At 32.3% G+C, this 20,800-nt stretch overlaps 1 protein-coding gene across 4 annotated transcripts in view; it reads left to right on the forward strand.

Annotated features, from left to right (window-relative positions):
* The window catches only part of LOC108912628, a 55,223-nt gene extending 34,527 nt beyond the window's left edge, over positions 1-20,696 (forward strand). For all 4 annotated transcript variants that reach the window (XM_023455936.1, XM_023455938.1, XM_023455939.1 and 1 more), the window contains 8 exons: positions 1,974-2,006; positions 4,581-4,613; positions 8,895-8,927; positions 12,331-12,363; positions 13,465-13,497; positions 15,513-15,545; positions 19,145-19,177; positions 20,547-20,696. In XM_023455936.1, coding sequence (XP_023311704.1) covers positions 1,974-2,006; positions 4,581-4,613; positions 8,895-8,927; positions 12,331-12,363; positions 13,465-13,497; positions 15,513-15,545; positions 19,145-19,177; positions 20,547-20,581 — 266 coding nt within the window. In that variant the 3' untranslated portion in view covers positions 20,582-20,696. The remainder of the gene's footprint in view (positions 1-1,973; positions 2,007-4,580; positions 4,614-8,894; positions 8,928-12,330; positions 12,364-13,464; positions 13,498-15,512; positions 15,546-19,144; positions 19,178-20,546) is intronic.
* Positions 20,697-20,800: the final 104 nt, after the last annotated feature.

Here is a 20,800-nt window from a genome sequence, read left to right on the forward strand (position 1 = left end):
CTCGTCTAACATCAGCGTGTCTATAATATCTTAAATGTTGAACCAATCTTATCCGCTCGGGATAATCCATCTGATAGTCGACTTCTTGCAGCAGCGTCCTATTTTCTGAGAAAAAGTAGGCTTTAACCATATCAAATCTTTCTTGATTCGTTTACATAAATTTTTATGTTATACAGAAACTTGTAAATTAAAACACAAAAATACACTATATCAACATTAAACATTGGTTACATTAAACAACGCATTTTACTAGTTTCAATTTTACTATCATTATTTGTCATTAACAATTACACGGATTAGCACCGTGTATTTGTGTTTCACATTATTTGTGTACAAATTCAGTTGTTGCAAATCAACGTTTATTTCGTCGAAAATTTTACACCTGTCATTTTAAGCCAATTACATACTGTAATTTCGACAGTTACCCATGGCAACCTTCAAATTTTTCGGAATTTTTTTCCTCCTGCAACAAAATTAATAAGTGGAATTTTTTTTGACAGCTATCATATGGTTCAAAAATCAGTACCTATCCAGAATTTTGCTTTGTAATGTTTTTATTTATTTTAAAATAATAAATAGATACAAATAATTATTTTCCAAATAAATTAAAAAAAAAAATCCGAGATTTCTTCTATTAACGCTAAATGTTTTTGAAATTCTGACTGGAACTATTCTCTTCGCAACGGAGAGTAACGAGGAGCATAGGTAATTATTACCTTTATTTTTCATTTCCATCAGATGTCTGTTTCACAAAATATATGTAATAATTTGTTGAAATTTTGTTCTACTGAGCCCTAGTTTTACGTAAAAAAGATGGGATATCTTCCTCCAAAATTTTTTGAATAGCTGCGAAAAGGTTTTCTTGATGCGAACTGATTCCAGTTTTTTCAGTAAATATAGCAAATACTTTAAATTTTTATGAGACATAAGAATATCCCCAATTTTGGTGCAAGAATTACATATACTATAAGGTTTTAAATTAGTTTTTTGGTTGTTCACTGCCATGATTTAATTGTAAACAATTAGAAACTAGAGAAAATGACTGTCAACGTGACGTATAGCGAGACATCGGTTTTCCACAAAAACCTTACTTTCCTTCTATTTTAGTGATAATAAGTGAATTATACTGCAAACATAAATATCTGAATTCAAAAATTAAATGCCTTTTTTATTACTAAAGTGTATGTAATGTGCTATTTTTTATGTTTAATAAGGATCATTAATAAACTGTCATAGACATCGCATTTCTACAAAAACTCACTTTCCTTCTATTTTAGTAATACTAAGTGAATTGTACTGCAAAGATAAATATTTGAATTTAAAAATTAAATGCCTTTTTTTATTACTAAAGTGCAAGGAATGTGTTTTTTTGTTTTATTAAGAACCATTAAAAATATGTCATGCACCACAAAATAATGTCTACCTGTCAAGCCAACTTTATTTTGGCGAAATAAGTTTCAAAATGAAACATGTCAAATTTTTAAAATAAATTTTGGTTGTAAAATTTTCTTACCGAACCCCCACGTCCTTGAATTAATGTCCGGAAATTTTTCCTCAATCACGCATTCTTCTAGAAAATTTTCAAAAAATGCGTTCCTTCGGAAAAATTTCTGAAAATAATTCAAGCACTAGGGAGGTTATAAAGTGACAGTTTCATCGTGGATTTTTTGGTCGCAATAGTACAATCAGTAAGCCTGATACCATGCTAAAATAATATTTCGGTATGGTGGAAATATAATCGAAATTGTTCATTATCAACCACAACATTGGAGTATTACACTGATTGAACATAAAAATTTGATCATATAATAAAAATTTCCAGTAGAGCTTCTGCATGTAGAGTCGGTTTGTTTTATGCATTTGACTTTCGATAAGAACCACAACCCAAGAAAATCGAAAATCAATATTTTTGTCTACTTATAAAAATTTACGGTCTACATTGAATTAATCAATCTTTCTTCTTTTGCTTTCAGGAGGAGCAGGGACACAAGTATTCGACACACAGGGTGAGTTATTATTAATTTTTAAACTTTAGTATTCCTGGTACTGCATAATTGACAGAAATTATTGGAAAGGAACACAATAATGTATTCCATCTTTCATTTATTTCATACGCAATTACCTGGGATTGAGCAAACATATGTTGTGTTTTTCCGTTCACACTGGAAAGCTTTTGAAGACGTTGTTGGTGTTAACTATTACATATAACCACTTAGTCCTATGGGATTTGTATTCGGAAATAATGCGTTTGTACGAGCAAAAATGGGACGTTTTCATATTACTGGTGGGGGAGGAACACTTATAGGTACATGATACATCAAAAATGGAATGATCAGCTTTTAATTTTATTAATTTTAAGTTTAGTTTACCATCAACAGTAAAACAATTTCCACAACTGACTTCGTTGACACAATCATCTTTGGTATGGCCATTTCCACCACATTTTAAACATCTGTTAAGGAAGGTGTCTGTGGGAATGGGCCCTGTTCTCCGCAACCGTTAATATATAGACTGTTTATGTTAATGTCAAGTGGTGTAGAGACTAGAAAGGGTTAGTTACGATTAAGGGATTTTTGAATAGGGACTCACTTGTTGAATTGCTTGGCGACTAGTCAAGTGTTGTATGTTCAATCTAAATACATTTTATTTTTGAAGTAATTGTTTCGACTTTTAGTCCTTAATTATCCTAACACATCTGTTGGTATCACATTTTGATATTTTGTGATCAAAGTCACCACATTTAAAACATCTAAAGACATTCACGTACCCAAATACCCTGCAAGAGGTCCATCCTACGCTCAGTCTTTCTTGTCCTAAAAGTTTCTTGAACGACAGAGGGTCACATTCTACAACAGGCAGATATCTATATTTCATTTTGTTGATTACTTTTACATTTAATTCCTCATCGATATTCAAAATTTTAACACATGGATTTAAATCGGGAACTTTTATGTTATACTTTTTGTTTAACTTTTTTCTGCCGCTATTTTGATTTTTTCAATTTCCTCCTTGTTGACACTTTATAAGCACCCCACCATCTTTAACACTTTTTACCTCTGTAATGCCTACTTCTAGATTAGCAGGTTCTAATTTTTCCTGTATTACTTTCTTAGTTATTTTGTTTTCTTGGACCGTTTTCGACTTAATAACAATCACTTCTCCAACAGCACTCGCATAACTCTTTTTTCCGCTTTTAGGATATTCTCTTTCTTGGACAGTAAAATATCACGAAAATTTTCTAAGATTCTCTAAGATTCTTTATTTAAAACTTTTTGTGTGATACTTCAGTTTATAAGGAACCGGAACAAGACGGAGGATTCATTGTCTTTAATTTTTACTAACCACTTTGAACAGTCCATTGCTTGAAATATTTAAAATTCTCGCTGAACAGAATGTTTAATGAAACCACACAATTACACTTTGCCACTAAAGAAAAAGAGAGATGGTCTCTAGACAAATCACAGGAATATAGTCCTTGCGTTATCAGCTTTATACGTTAATGAATTAAAAAAGTTATGAAAATACTACATTTAATTCTGTACTTTAATAATAATCATTATTCCTCACGACTGTCTTACTTCTGCTGACACGTTTAGTAATTCAATATAATTAAAAACATTTGAAAACTCACAAATAAAGAGGTTTCAAAAATTTTATAAGCGTTTTAAAACTTGAAAAATTAATATTAATGTCTCGGAAAAAAATATAATGTGTATTTTTGATCAAAGTTTCCCTCTGAATTTTTTCAGATTTTTAAAATTGGTGGAACATGGTCAAATAAATTAAAAACTGCATATTTCGATGTTTTTAGGCCTTTTTGGCCTAATTCGCTACCATGAACCCTCCAATCCATTCGTATTAATGTATACTTACTAGTACTGGAGAATAGTGTAAGTTTCGCATCGCTTAAAACCCTAATAAATAAATAAAATTTGAAAAAAGTTTGTAATAGAAATTATTCCTTGAAAACCCCTCTATCAAAATGCTCTGATGTATTTTCTTTTTAAAATGACCAGAAAAAAGTTATAACGACCAAAAGAAAATTTGTTCCCAAATTTTTATCTATTTTCGTTAATAACTTTTTTATTTTTGGTTCTACGACTAATAGTTGTAGAGAATTTAATTTGCAACAAAAAATGTGTTTACAAATTTTCTGTGCGACGAATAGTTTGCCCGATATAGTAAGTATAAATATAAAAATCATTCGCAGCCCTTTTTACAAGATGGCGGCCGAGGCACAAGGGTTGCGACCCCACAAACATGGATTTAACTTTACACTAACCCTCTCTTGACATCCAAAAAATAAAATTGCGTGCTCTGACTTTTGCAACTCCAAATGTAACTTTTCAATGGACTAACGTACCGTTTTTTAAATTGATTAACAAGAAACCCAGCTATTCTGCAGTACATCCGAGGAAGATCTCAAAGTTTTTTACTGTACTTATCAATTCCAACAAGCCGTTTCCTAGCTAGCAGAAATGATAGACGAAGAAAACGAAATAAACATGCAATATTTGTGCCTACTTATAAAAATTTACTGTCTACATTGAATTAATCAATCTTTCTTTGTTTGCTTTCAGGAGGACCAGTGACACAAACAATCTACACACAAGGTGAGTTATTGTTAATTTTTAAACTTTCATATTCCTAGTACTGCTTAATTGACAGAAATTATTGAAAAGAAACACAATAATGGATTCCATCATTCATTTATTTCATAAACACCTACCTGGGATTGAGCAAATCATTTTCGTAGAACATATTATGTAATTTGTTGCGTTTTTCCGTTCAAATTGGAATGCTTTTGAATAATTAAATATTCTGTTTGCTCATTTGATTTTTACAGCGAAATTTCCTCCGTTGGCGTCCAAATACGCTTCAACACACTTGAGCCAAGAGTCTCCTTTGTTGCATTTTCCTATTTGGTACTTATCGCTCGGGATAATTCATCTGATAATCGCCTTCTTGCAGCAGCATTCTTTTCTCTGCGAAAAAGTAGGCTCTAACCATATCTATTAACTCTCTTGATTCGTATACATGATTTTTCATAATGTCATACAGAAACTTGTAAATGAAAACACAAAAATACATTGTATCTTCATTAAGCATTGAAATAAATAACTTCATTGATACACTAAACAAAGAACTTCATTAGTTTCAATTTTACTATAAATTTANAACTCTCTTGATTCGTATACATGATTTTTCATAATGTCATACAGAAACTTGTAAATGAAAACACAAAAATACATTGTATCTTCATTAAGCATTGAAATAAATAACTTCATTGATACACTAAACAAAGAACTTCATTAGTTTCAATTTTACTATAAATTTAAAATAAAATAAAACACATACACTGTACTATTATAAAAATTCTATTTCGATTCTAGTAAAAACTAATACTAATACTAATACCTCACACAGAATGTTGCAAAATTGTCTACGGACTACAAACATCTTATAAAACTAAAATAAGTGCATCAAAATGAAGTGATCACGACGTATTTGGTTATTCTCGTTTCGCCAAATTAATGTAACAATTTCTTATTTACCCGTTTACCATCCATTCTTATATTTTATTCTCATTCGATCGGTATCAGGGTTCCCTATACCTATCTCTTCTAGTTTTTAAGTTATCTACTATTTTTTGTGTAATCACCTAAAATCATGTAATTTCTTGCGAGGATAGCTGTGAAATTTTTAGCAAAACTTCAAAACCAACAACTAAACTGTCACCAGTTATTTATTATTATTTATTCAGAGACGTTGCAATTGGATTCTAAGCAGAACATTTACAGTTTTTAATGAGACATATCCCAATTTTCCACCAATTAACAGAATAAAGTTAAGAAGAATTCGAAAAGATCAACTTTATACATAGTAATACACAATTTTAATTATGTATGTTGATAACAATGCACTAAGATAAAAAAAAATCATAAGTGTTCAATATGACCCCCATTAACAGCTAAGCACTTGTGCATTCTAGAGATAACACCATCAGTCACAGCTTTTGCTATTTCAGCTGCAGGCAATTCATGGAACGCTCTTCGTATTCGAGCAATCAAATCCACTTTTGAAGCAACGGGTGTAGAATAAACATTTTGTTTTATTACTCCCCAAACATAAATATCTAATGGATCGAGGTCGGGAGACCTCACTGGCCAATTCCACGGTCCTAGGCGTCTTATCCATCTATCTTCAAACATTTCAGTCAGCTGTTGATCGATTTGATTGTGACAGTGAGATGGAGCCCCGTCTAATTGATACCAACACTTCCTTAGTTGGTCTAATTAAATTTTCTTCGTAGATATGGTAAGAAATTTGGTTATCTTTAATTAAACAAAAAACATTTGCGCTAAATTTATTTTGAAAGTTTCTATCCCGGATAACATGAGGATTTTCAGATGACCACAAATGAGTATTATGTCTATTAAAAATACCTTCTCTCGTAAATTTTGACTCGTCTGTCCATATAATAAGTTGCAAAAATTGTGGATCTTCTTTGTATCTCACTGACATCGCTTCACAAAATTGTACACGTTGCACGGCGTCACCCGGATGAAGAGCAGAAAGTAGCTTAAATTTGTATGGATGCATATTATTAGGTCTTAGCATCCTATGAATGGACGCTCGTGAAATGCCTAAATCATACTCTGCGGCACGAGTAGAGGATTCTGGATGAACATTAAAATAGGCTAGCACATTTATTACATTATCTTCATTTGAAGTTATTGGTTTTGGTAAAATTCTTTCTGCACAAATTCGACCATACTCTAGTTGATTTGCTAAAATTCTTCTTTACTTTTTTCTGCTCATTGGTGGCAAATTAAGATATGTCTCATTAAAAACTGTACATGTTCTGCTTATAATCCCGTTACAATGTCCGTGAATGAATAATAAATTTAAAATATCACCATTTGAATATATATTGTTTTCCATATCTTATAAACACTAAATTAAAATGTCACTGCAAAAGACTAACAACAAATTGGCAGTTTAGTTGTTTGTTTTGAAGTTTTGCTAAAAATTCAACAGCTATCGTCGCAAGAAATTACATGATTTTAGGTGATTACACAAAAAATAGTAGAAGAGATAGGTATAGGGAACTCTGATACCGGTCGAAAGAGAATAAAATTGTGTATCAGAATATAGAAAAACATACAGGGCGTTCCATTTAAAAAAAACAAAGGTTTGAGGTTAACTAAACTCGGCATTAAATTTCTAGCACCCTGTATGTAATTAAGCCACTTTGAAAGTATGGATGGGAAGCTTAGATGGCCTAGCCCCTATAAATATTGTTGCTTTATCTTTCTTACTATAAAATACATATGGTTTGAATTTGAAGCTAGTCACTGTTTCTCTCCCTTTTTTTGAAAAAAATTAAATATCTCGAAAACAGTTAATTTTGGGAATAGGAAAACCTCATAAAAGTCCACCTAAAATAACACGTAGAATCTAAAATTGCAATAATATATAGGGTGTTCCATTTAAAATAAGCAAATGGCGACTTCCGGTATAATCGGAAGTGGTACGTGGACGCCACTATTTTAGTTGAGAAGGGCATGCCGGAAAACCCGGTATCCCAAATTTTCAAAATTTAAATCGAAGTAGTCTGAAATAATTCTTATAGGTCGCACCGTGAGACACCCTGTATATAAAGAAATTTGAAATACCTCGATGTGAAATGATTTTATTGGGTTGGGTTTCTTATCGAAAGTCAAATCCTTAACAGAAACCGACTACTACAGGAGCTTTACTGGGTATTTTTATTACATGATCTAATTTTTATGTTCAATGAGTGTAATACTCCGATGCATGTGGCTGATAATGAACAATTTCGATTATTTTTCCACCTTCCCGCAATACTATATTAGCATGGCGTCTGACTTACTGATGGTAATATTGCGACCAAACAATCCACGATGAAACTGCAAGCGAAATAAATGATGACTTGCAACAACCGAATTTGTGAAACACAAATACATGCTGCTAACCCATGTACCTAACTGTTAATGACAAATAATAATAATAATTGATGTTAAACACACTCCCTTGCCGTCTACCTGGACATCAGGTTCAGTTTCAGTTGATTAAAAAAATCTAGCGGAGTGCATTTGTTGTTAGAGATAACCTTATTCGGAATAAAAGATACGCCACTGACTAAAATAAAACAGATATCATATTTAGAATCCCGATATTTTACAAGCAAAATATGTTGACTAGTTTCATGTCCATAAAATGCATTTGCAAGAAAAACTGATTTTTACTCAGTACTGCATAATGTATTATTGTATATGTATTGGTTATACTCGTCTTTCTGGTTTTTAAGTTTAGAAAAAAAAATGCAAAAAATGAATCTTTTATTTTAGATAGTTCTATAACGCGAATAGCTAATCTGCGAGCTCCAATAAGTAAGCAACAGAAAATTAAAAAATGATGAGATTATTTTATTAAACAGTAAGAGATACGTTTTACATTACTCTTGTCAATTTAGATCTTTGTTGGCTACAAATGCTAGAAGAATAAATAAATAAAACCAATTTAAACTGTGAACGATAGAAGGAAATTAAATCTGGATAATATGTGACCAATAGCTTTGTAACAGCATGTGCTTGACCATTGTTTACCACGACTGAAATATGCATGCTGTTTTTACACCTATAATTGTTTATCAGAATATAAATTATGTTTTGTTTAATTTTTTTGTGAATATAAAAGCCAATTTGTAATTACGCTTAGTATGAATTATAGTTTTGTGTTGTTACCGAAATTTTCTCCACTGATTATAATTCGTTAAATAGCCTGCCTCTTCTAAATATGCAATATGTTTGTCTACTTATAAAAATTTACTGTCTACATTGAATTAATCAATCTCTTTTTGCTTTCAGGAGGAGCACTGACACAAACAATCTACACCCACGGTGAGTTATTGTTGATTTTTAAACTTTAGTATTCCTAGTATTGCATCATTGACAGATATTATTGGAAAAGAACACAGTAATTTATTCCATCATTCAGTTATTTAGTACGTACTAGTACTTTCAGTACGGTAAGTACTTACCTAGTACTGAGTAAATCGTTTTCGTAGAACATATGTAATTTGATGCGTTTTTCTGTTCAAACTGGAAACATTTTGAAGACGTTGCATGATGTTAACCACGATATATATATAACCATTTAGTCGGCGTTACCATTCTTTTGTCGATTCCTACAACTTGGGCGTATTCATATTCGGAAATAGTGCATTTGTATATTTGTATGAGCAAAAATGGGATGTTTTCATATACTCTGTGGAGGACGAACACATATTCTTGTAATTGAATTGATGGAGATAACAGAGTGTCCTCGAGAAAGTCCTAGTTGCTCTAAATGGACTTATCACCCCTTTAAAATATCAATCAAATCAAAGTTTACTTTTGTGGGTTTCTCTATATTTATTTTGTCCTTCTAGTGTACTTGTCATGTGTTATCTGACCTATATGTTTCCTCATTTGTCATTTGTAAGAAGTGATTCAATAAATATTATTATTATTAATTCGTAAAAACAATCAAATACAATAAAAAATGCTGGAGATAAAAGTAACAAGGTTGAGGTTATTAAATTTAGTACAACCTATTATAAAAACTGTTAAAAATGATCACCGTTGTTTCTACAACAGAGGTTAATTCGGCGAAGAAAATTAAAGGACACCCTTTGCAGTTCTTAAGGGCTATTTTTTAAAACATTTATGGCATTTTGGATATGCCTCCATAACTCAGTTCAGTGTTAGATGAGAAATCATGCACTGCTGTTTTCAGAGTGCCTCAAAGATAGTAGTCGCAAGGTGTTAAGTCTGGTGAACGACAGTCCAGTTAACAGGAACATTATCCCCTCTACCGATCCATCGACGATGGAATCTTTGGTTCAGATACTGCCGGACATTTACAGTGAAATGTGGTGAAGCATCTTCATGCATAAACCACATGTTAGCTTTGAGTAATAACGGCACCTTTTCCAATAACTCGAGTAATATCGGTAGCGAGATAATGTGTACATTTACAAAATATATTTTTGTACCCAAACCGCTCATTTAATCAAAATTCTACTAGAGGCCCAAAAACTTCCAAATGATATCACCTATCAAATAAAAATAGTTGTCATTATTGCCCAAATGAGGAAAAAGTTATGCACGGATATTATCACCATACATCAATTTTATAGGAGTTGTAAATTTTAAAAAACACTCTGTATAACACTAAAATGTATAGATTGAAAGCAAAAGTCCACACCCTAAAAATAAACAAAATCGAATAATACGTATTCGAGTTATTTATAAATTTCAAAAAATTTTTATGAATTTTGAAGCCATCTAGCGGCCAAACAAAGCGATTTCGGATATAGGTGAATTAGCCTAAATCTGCCTATTTTGAGTCCAGGAGTATGTAGTTTTCCGTTGTACACGTTATTCTGAGACACCCTGTATAATACAGGGTGTTAAAAAAAGAGTGTAAAATATTTCAGGAGGTAATAGTATGAACCAAAATAAGCAGAAAAGTCTTAATAAACATGGGTCCGCAAAGTAACGGTTACGGAGATATGGACCACTATTCGTTTTTCAAACATTTTATTTTATTAGGAATAAACCGACAAAGGAAGCTTTTAACAAACAAAAAACAAAGTTACAGAAGATGTTCAAAGTGCCCTCCGTCCATTTCCAAGCAGGCACGACATCTTCGTCTCAACGATATTCGAACTCTTTCGAAAACACCCTCCTTGGTTTGGATTTCTTGACACTTTTGATTAATCCGTAGCTGCAGCTCTTCCAGGCTATTTACAGGAGTACCATACACTAATGTCTTCAAATATCCCCAAACAAAGAAATCTAGAGGGTTCAGATCAGGCGATCTTGGAGGCCATAAAACAGGTCCGGCCCTTCCTACCCATCTATGTGGAAAAGTTTGGTGTAAATGCTCTCTAACGGCCATGGAAAAATGAGCTGGAGCACCATCATGCTGGAACCACATTTGTTGCCTCTGATTCAAAGGAATGTCTTCCAAAAACTCATACAGTGTGTTCTGCAGAAAGTTGAGGTAAGCAGCGCCTGTTAATCGGTTTGGTAAAACAACAGGACCTAGAAACCTGTCACCTACAATACCCATCCAAATGTTTAATGAAAAACGTGCCTGATGTCCAGATTCTATTAGAGCATGAGGATTTTCGTCGGCCCAAATATGCGTATTGTGAAAATTAAACACTCCATTTCTTGTGAACCCGGCCTCATCAGTAAAAAGAATGTTTGCAAGAAAACGAGGGTCTTCAGCATCATGACGTAGAAACCAGCGGCAAAAAACCAAACGTGCTTGATGATCATTTATTGGATTTAAGGCCTGTACTCGTTGCACATGGTATGGATAAAGCAGTTGCTCGTGAAGGATTCTCCAAACAAGAGGACCACTAATTCCTACCTCGGCTGATATTCTCCGCACACTCGTACCTGGATTCTGCTCTACCAGTGCTAGAATTTCTTCTTCTGCTCTAGGAGTGGATACCGACCTTGGTCTTCCGGATAAATGGCACTGTTTGCTCAAGGAACCGGTATCACGCAATCTTTGGTGAATTCTTCCAAACATGCGTTGTGAAGGAATCTGGCGATTTGGATAAGCGTCAACATAAAGACGTCGCGCTTCGGTGGCGTTCCCATTAGCACGACCATACATGAAATGCATGTCTGTTAATTCTGCGTTAGAGTAACCAGCCATAGCGAAAGAAAACTTGTGCACTGAGAACAACTGTCAAATACGTACTGTTTATTTCACTAAACGTCAACCAACTATTATAAGAAAATACACAACGTTTTTGCAAAATAAAAAAAGGGGCTAAAAAACATAAAACATTCCATATCTCCGCAACCGTTACTTTGCGAACCCATGTTTATTGAGACTTTTCTGCTTATTTTGGTTCATACTATTACCTCCTTAAATATTTTACACTCTTTTTTTAACACCCTGTATATTAACGCGTAAGATGAACTGACGAAAGAAACAAACCACGAACTATGACGTAAATTCTGATGCCGCCGCTACCTCAGCGTTTTATTTACTCACTGAAGTGTCCAATTATTATTATGATTACTATTTATTTATTTATTTTCTTTTTTGGGCATATACAAATTAATTCGTAATTACCCTCAGTATGAATTATAGTTCCGTATTGTTACCGAAATTCTTTCCTCTGACTATAATTCGTTAAAGAGCGTATCTCTTCTAAATATGCAATATTTTTGTCTACTTATAAGAATTTACTGTCTACATTGAAGTAATCAATCTTTCTTTTTTTGCTTTCAGGAGGAATACGGTCACAAACAATCGATACAGCAGGTGAGTTATTAATTATTATTAATTTTTAAACTTTAGTATTCCTAGTACCTACTGCATAATTGTCAGAAATTATAGTAAAGGAACACAATAATGTATTCTATCATTCATTTATTTCATAAGCACTTACCTGGGATTGAGCAAATCATTTTCGTAGAACATATGTAATTTGTTGCGTTTTTCCGTTCAAATTGGAAGTTTTTGAAAAGTTTAATACATTTAACATTATCTATAAATTTTCTAAAATTTGGTCAGCTTCGCTCTTTATTGACTCGGACATTTATGAAGGCACTGTATACAGGATGTTTGTAAATAAGTGCGAAATATTTTAGGGGGTGGTTACCGAAATTATTTTGTGAAAATAAGTTCATATAAACGTAGGTCGAAATATGCTTCATTTCCGAGATACAGAGTGTTTAAAATTTAATTTTTTATTTATTTTTATTATTTCAAATAGTTTTGAACATCCTGTACCTCGAAATCGAAGAATTCATATCAACTTTTTATTTTTAATGAAGAGACCAATTTCATTCAAAATTGATGGCGGATTTATAAAAGAATATCAAAACGGGAATAAGTCAGCGGCGTACTATTTATTTTTATTAAAAAAAGCATTCTCGCAGGAACGCCACTGGTGCAAGTAGAAATATTCGGATCACCCCAAAAAATGCCCATTTATCCCTCCAGAGCGTGTTTCAAATTTCGAGTCAATATTTTTAAAACTCTGAAATAATTAATAAAAATAAATCAATAATTTAAATTTAAACACTGTATCTCGGAAACGAAGCTTATTTCGATCTACCTTTAAATGAACTTTTTTTCACAAAATAACTATCCACTAAAATATTTCGCACTTATTTACAAACACCCTGTATAATACAGATATTAATGTGCGAGGACGTTTTATTTTTTTTGTGTATACCTAAAAAAACCAATTTGTAATTACGCTTGGTATAAATTGTAGTTCTGTATTGTTACGGAAATTCTCTCCTCTGATTATAATTCGTTAAAGAGCCTATCTCTTCTAAATATGCAATATATTTGTCTACTTATAAAAATTAACTGTCTACGTTGAAGTAATCAATCTTTCTATTTTGTTTTCAGGAGGAGTACTGACACAAACATTCGACACAACAAGTAAGTTATTATTAATTTTTAGTATTCCTAGTATAGTCCTTCCGAAGTCAGCTGAATATGCAAATGAACGTCTGGTAATAAAATTTTTCATAGGCGTCCCTAAAAAAATTTTCTGCTAAAGGTAAAAAATTATAATAATTTGTATATAATGTGTAGAAAATTTCTATTATATGTTCATTTGGCCAACAACATATTTTAATTATTTATGTCCTCAAACAATTTTATTATATTGGCGGTAAATTTTGTTTTGTTCCGTTTCAAAAGGTCTCCAAAATGCCATGTGATAATATTAGTAAACAAAATATCCCTCTTATTTCTCCCTTTCACAATTGTAATATGAATGATTGATAGAAGGTGCCTATAATAAATTAAAATTGCCTAATTCACACCAAATTCCGCACTGCAGCACTGCACTGCTGGGCAATTATTTCAATGCCGAGTTGCTGCTTAGCGACCGAGCCTGGTACATACCTTGAAATTATAGGTTCTTCAATTGACTTCGGAAAAACTTACACTGCATAATTGACAGAAATTATTGGAAAGGAATACAATAATGTATTCCATCATTCATTTATTTCATAAATACTTATCAGGATGTTCAAAACTCTTTGAAATAATTAGGTAACAAAAATAAATAAAAAATTAAATTTTAAACACTACGTTTATATGAAATTTTTTTCACAAAATGACTTCGGCAACCACCCCCTAAAATATTTCGCACTTATTTACAAACACCCTGTATATGTATGAGATAAACTGACGAACGAAACAAACCACGAACTACGACGTAAATCCTGATGCCCCCGTTGCCTCAGCGCCTTATTTATTCACCATTCACCGAAGTGTCAAATTATTATGATTACGTTTTATTTTTATTTTTTTTTTGGTGTGTATAAAAACTAATTTGTAACTAGGCTTAGTTCTGTATCGTTACCGAAATTTTTTCCTAATGATTATAATCCGTTAAATAGCTTGTTTCTTCTACAGTGGCTATATGCAAGACAGTGGCGACAATAGCGACTAAACCCCGCCCATCCGCCATGTTGCATCCAATGTCAAATTGAAAGTAACTTTTATAATAAATAAATTAAGTACAAAAATATTTTTCTTTTAAATTTTACTCACAGTTTTAGGCAAATAGCTTCCTTGGAAAGCGATTTTAAATAATGAATGAATATAGAATCTACTTGCGCAATAAGGAAGGATAAATATATAATAATAACAGCTATTGGTTTATATTTTCTAGGCAAGTAAATTTAAGCATACCTACATTACACAATGAAATTTATTGGGTTTACATTAGAAAAACGAATACTTAATACGAGTACTAGTGATAGTATTTGTTACAATAAATGTCCAGCAATACTTTTACTTGCAAGCTTTTTGCATGCTTTTTGACATTTTTTGGAAGCTATTTTTAATCGGAACATAATAAATCTTTTAACAATTTTATTTTTGATCTGATGACAATTTGGTAGATCTAAATTTAAACCAGACATTTCTTTTAAGAAAAACTCTTTTAAATTTATGTTTCGTCAAGATTCAATCGCAAAAAATGTTGTAAAAGTACTTTCCATCTGCAAGAAGAAACAAAATACCGCTTCATTGCAAAAATGACTGAATGTTCTCTAAATCTCTTAAGTACGCTAAATTTTGAACATGTTTTATAGATCGGCGTTTTAGAACCAACAGCATGCAGACAGTTTGTACAAGTTCTTGACGTTTTAACGATAATTTGGGCAATATATCCGCACACATTATAAAGACCACCATAAGAACGCTCCTGACATCATGACATTTCATAGATGAATTTGACACTGGATGCAACATGGCAGCTAAAATCACGTGGACCAATTAAAAATGATACACACTATTGTCGTCACTGTCTTGTATAGAGTCACTGTATAGAGTCACTGTAGTTTCTTCTAACAGTTCTAACTATGCAATATTTTTGCTTACTTATTAAAATTTACTGTCTACATTGAATTAATCAATCTTTCTTGGTTTGCTTTCAGGAGGACCAGTGACACAAACAATCTACGCACAAGGTGAGTTATTGTTAATTTTTAAACTTTAATATTCCTAGTTTTTTGACAGAAATTATTGGAAAAAAATTTATTTCATGAACACTTATATTACCTGGGATTGAGCAAATCATTTTCGTAGAACATATGTAATTTGTTGCGTTTTTCTGTTCAAATTGGAAAGCTTTTGAAGACGTTGTTGGTGTTAACGATTACATACAACCACTTAGTTTTTACAATAATCTCGCGGATAGGGCTTTTTTCGAGTAAAAATTTAATTTGCTTGGTCTAGTAGAGCAGCCTGCTGGATTACCTGTGGTTTGGCGGAGACTTTCGTTCACTCCGCGAAAGTGGCACACTCAAAGAGGTGGTCGGCTCCATGGGATCCCCCAGTAATGGCCTCTTCGGATTTTATAATGTTTCATTACCATTTGTGATAATGACTGGCAGCTGGTTGTTACGCTTAGGCCCGATTGTCGTCGTATTCGTAAATTTTTTGATTTTCCGAAATCAGGCCGATTTTTGTACAGGATTCGTATTCGAGCTGTCTAGGACGGGGACTGCTGCGTTGGAGCAGTTAGACCCTCGTGGAGCGGTTTTCCGGCGCGGGGACGAAAATCTTGGAAACATCCGCGAAATCCTTACCTTGTCAATTCACGGTGTTATCCTTGGAGCGATCGGCTTCATCTTTGAGGACGGCATCCGCAACAAGGTGCCGAACCGTGGTTGAAAAATCCAAGTGACATCGGTCGCAGCAGTGGGGGTTCTGAGCCGTGGTGGAATGGCAGGGCGTCATGACTTGTGAAGGCGCGGCGCGGCGCGGCGGAATACAAGACCGTGGTGGAATTGCAAAGCGACAGCAGCGGTAGCGGAGTGATGTACCCCGTATAATATATTTTTTGTTGATAATGTAATGCTTAGATCATAATCATAGACCACCTAGACTGGCTTATAGAGCGACTTTGGTGCAAACACTTTGGAGCCTGATTTGGAGCCCAGCGCTCAGTCGTGTCCTAGCATTTGACGTGTACGCATCGCTGTGATTTCGATAATTAGACGTTTTATCATGGGCAAGTGTATTGTAAAACATTGTATAAAAAGAAGTGATCGAGTTGGTGAAGAGAGGCGAAAAGTTTCCTTCTTTAGGTACGTAAAAAAAAGGAATATATAAAAGGTAAATATGTACGCCATTTTTCGGTTAACGTCACAAGTTTCCAGGGTTAGCTTTATAATTTTGTTCGCCCACATAGTGTAGTGATTAACGTGATATTGTTATTATAAAATAATGAATGAATTACTGTAAAATATTTTTAGTAATTATTTACTTTATGTGAGTCTTAAATTTTTATGAAATTTTACCAATTCCCGTCATTTCGAGATAGCTGAAAATTAATTAAATATTTTTTTCAATTAAAAAAATCGCAAACAAAACTAATTTCAGATTCAGTATTCGTACAGTCAATTAATTTTTATTAAAGATCGTGGTTGTTTGACGTATCCATCTCGAGATGTCGTAGTAATATGCTAAGAAACAGAAAAATTAATAAAATTTTTAAATAATGATGAAAGCAGAACACCTAGGCTACAGAAAAATAAAATTGTTTATCATGTATTAAAAAACTTTCTGAATGTGAACATATTTGAAAATTTGCATGAACATCAATTTGATAATTTGCCTAACAATTGTAATCATTTAATAGAACTTGTAAGGGCTGAATGTGAAAAGTATATCGATGTACGAATAAATCATGAAGTCAAATTATTTAATTCGGTAAAATCTACGAAAAGGCAAATATTAAATAAATTAATATTATTTAGAGGACAATAAATATATTTAAATTATTTTGTAGTTTTATTTAATATGACACTAAAATATACTATTTTCTGAATTACAAACTTAAAATTGAATATTTGTCATAAGATGCAATATAATGTTTAATATGTAATAAAAATATTACTTAATCCGGATCTGCTTAAAGATGCGCGCGATCAGATTGCCTTCCACACTCCACTTCCCCGGATTTTGCATTCACTGGTACCCGTGCATTGGAATTAGATACGGCCAGTCTAGGTGGTCTGTGATCATAATAATAAATGTTATGAAGCTTCCGTATCGCCTAGAGATAAAAATCATACTAGAGTCAGCTTTTTAAATGAATATATTAACTCTTTGCAAATCTTAACATTTTAATTGTAATATTGTCACGAAGTGAATAAAGCTTGTTCTTACAAACAACATACTTTGAGTTAATTAATTGATAATTAATTTCACAAGTAAAACTGCGGTATCCAACAGCGCCGGATTTACGCTTGTGAGGCCTATAGGCAGAAATTTGATGGGGGCCTAGTTAAGGATTGAAAAAAACATTATTTTTTATACGTCTCTTTCAAGATTTTCTCTCGAATTCATTAAATAAATAATCTGCCTTGTTTTCAAAGGAATAATTAAAACATTGCAAAGAAAATTAAATTTTATTTTCTCTAGGAACAAAAATTTACAAATTAACAAAAATTAGTGAATATTTTTCCCACTAATTTAATTATAAAGTGTAGTGCATAATAATGAATTTTAGTACTAAAATAATAATCATACTTTTGATTGATTACGTATTGATTAATTAGTGATACTTAAAGTTTTTATATTTGAATTTAAATTATAATTACCTAATCTATACAATTTGGTAAAATTTTGGTTACAAATTATTTAACACTTATTATTATATAATTTACAATAATGCTTTTCGAACTTTCTTATCAGCAAAAATCTCGCGCTGGTATCAGGGTATTCAAAACTGAGGCGAAAATGGTACTGAATACCTCGAAATGGGTATTACGACAAACTTCTGGCCATTCCGGTATACGAGGGTGGTCCCAGAAGATCCGGCCTGACCTAGAGATGGCCGTAGTTGTTTGAAAAATATCACTATTAGAAAGTACACAATCTATAAAGCATATGCATAAGCAGGCAAGGTCATGGCGTTGGTTTTTGACTATCAATGGCGAGTATTAGAGAACTTATTGAAACTTTTGAGCGAAGAAATCAAGCAAAAACGGCCGCATTTGGCTAAGAAGAAAGTGTTGTTTCATCAAGACAATGACCAATTTTGTCCATTTTCACAAATTCACTGAAAACATTCGCTATTGATGGCTATCCAACAAATACTAAACAACATGGCGTCTTCAAACTTGAAACATATGCTTTATAAATTGTATACTTTCTAATACAGTGATATTTTTCGAACAACTACCACCATCTCTAGGTCAGGCCGGGTACTTCTGGGACCACCCTCGTATTAATGTATAAGATGAACCGACGAACGAAACAAATCACTTACTACGACGTAAATCCTAATGCCCCCGCTATCTCAGCGTTTTATTTACTCAGCGAAGTGTCAAATTATTATTATGATTTGATTACGTTTTATTTTTTTTTTGTGTGTAAATTGATATCAACTTGTAATTACGCTTAGTATGAATTATAGTTCTGTATTGTTACCGTAATTCTCTCCTCTGATTATAATTCGTTAAAGAGCCTACCTCTTCTAAATATGCAATATTTGTGTCTACTTATAAAAATTTATTATCTACATTGAAGTAATCAATCTTTCCTTTTTTGCTTTCAGGAGGAAAGCGGTCACAAACAATTGATTTAGCAGGTGAGTTATTATTAATTTTTAAACTTTAGTATTCCCAGTACTGCATAATAGACGGAAGTTATTGGAAAGGAACACAATAATCTATTCCATCATTCATTTAATTCATAAGCAATTACCTGGGATTGTGAAAATCGTTTTTGCGGAACATAAGTAATTTGTTGCGTTTTTCAGTTCAAATTGAAAAGCCTTTAAAGATGTTGTTGGTGTTAACGATTACATATAACCACTTAGTCGGCGTTACCATTCTTTAATCAAATACCGGAACACCCTGTATACGTACAAAATATATACATTTTTTTTCATGATTAACTGATAGATGCAGTCAGGTATTTTTTAAATCACGAAATTATTTTACTTCGTAAATATAACTGACTAGATTTTAATTTAATACTAACAGTTAATTTTTAAACTTCTTAATACTATAACTTTAAGAAAAATTAAAATTTTGAGAAAAATAAGGAAACCCCTGTTTGTATTTGTCAGTTAATTATGAAGAAAATATATTTTTTACAAATATATGCAATACCTTTGGAGATTTGAGTGGAGGCTGTCCTTATTTAAATTATTTATTTCGCAAATTTGGTTCCAAATTTTCTCATCATGAGAGTTATCTACGTGGTTTGAGAAATCGTATAGCTCCCATGCCTCATTTTCAAAATATGACCGGTTCAATTTTCGCCAGCCGTCGCTGATGGGTCTCCAGAAAGAGATTATTCCAAGTAAGTTCCTTACCTGGGCAATAACCTCAATTAATGCGTTGTACTTGACAATTTAGTGCCAGGAACTTATTTTACCTACACTGAAACAAAAAATTGTTACTCAAACACAGTGTTAGTAATGACCACAGTTGTTTGATTCAACTCAGAATGATATAAAAATTTTAGTTTAAAGAAAAAAAAGAACTATTATATATTTTTCTAACACGGTTTTGCTATGGAAAGTACCTATACATATAATCATACTAATTTTGTCCAATGCTGCTTTCTGTGTACGAAAGTTTTTCATACGAACGCTTTCTAAAAATGCCGCCTCTTCGAGATACAAGATGATGAAGTTGAAATGTACTATTTATATTTACCCAACCAACGGAAATTTGCAACATAACATTTTTCCATAGTTGAAAAGATTTTCACAGCTTGGTGGAACATCCAGCAAGTTTACCATGTACATACTTTAATGTAAAATAAAAAAATCGAACTTACTCTGAAACTGTGATAGATATCAGATAATACCAATAGATATTTTTTATTCTTGAAAAATGTTCATAATTTTTACTTGATACGTTTTTTCATTAAATTAGTTACCATGTACCTATCTGTCGGTATAACAAACTTTCTGAATTAATTTTTTGTTATTCTAATTGTTTTAGGTCTGCCACGACAATGCTATTTGAAGTGCCAGTGAGCTGTGGAAGAACTTATTTTATCATATCTAATATTACATATTAAAAAATCTGTTTATTTTAAAATTTATGTAATTTGCAAATTTTATATCAAATCAAATAAATAAATATGGCAAAGATGTCAAAATAATATTATTTATATACAGGGTGGTGTCCCCTTCATGTTTGTGTGCAAGATCCTCATGGGAAAATAATGGGGGTAGTTCATTAAACATTTTTTT

Source organism: Anoplophora glabripennis, unplaced genomic scaffold (genome assembly GCF_000390285.2).
Source record: "Anoplophora glabripennis isolate ALB-LARVAE unplaced genomic scaffold, Agla_2.0 scaffold35, whole genome shotgun sequence".
In the NCBI taxonomy this organism is placed as follows: Eukaryota; Metazoa; Arthropoda; class Insecta; order Coleoptera; family Cerambycidae; genus Anoplophora; species Anoplophora glabripennis.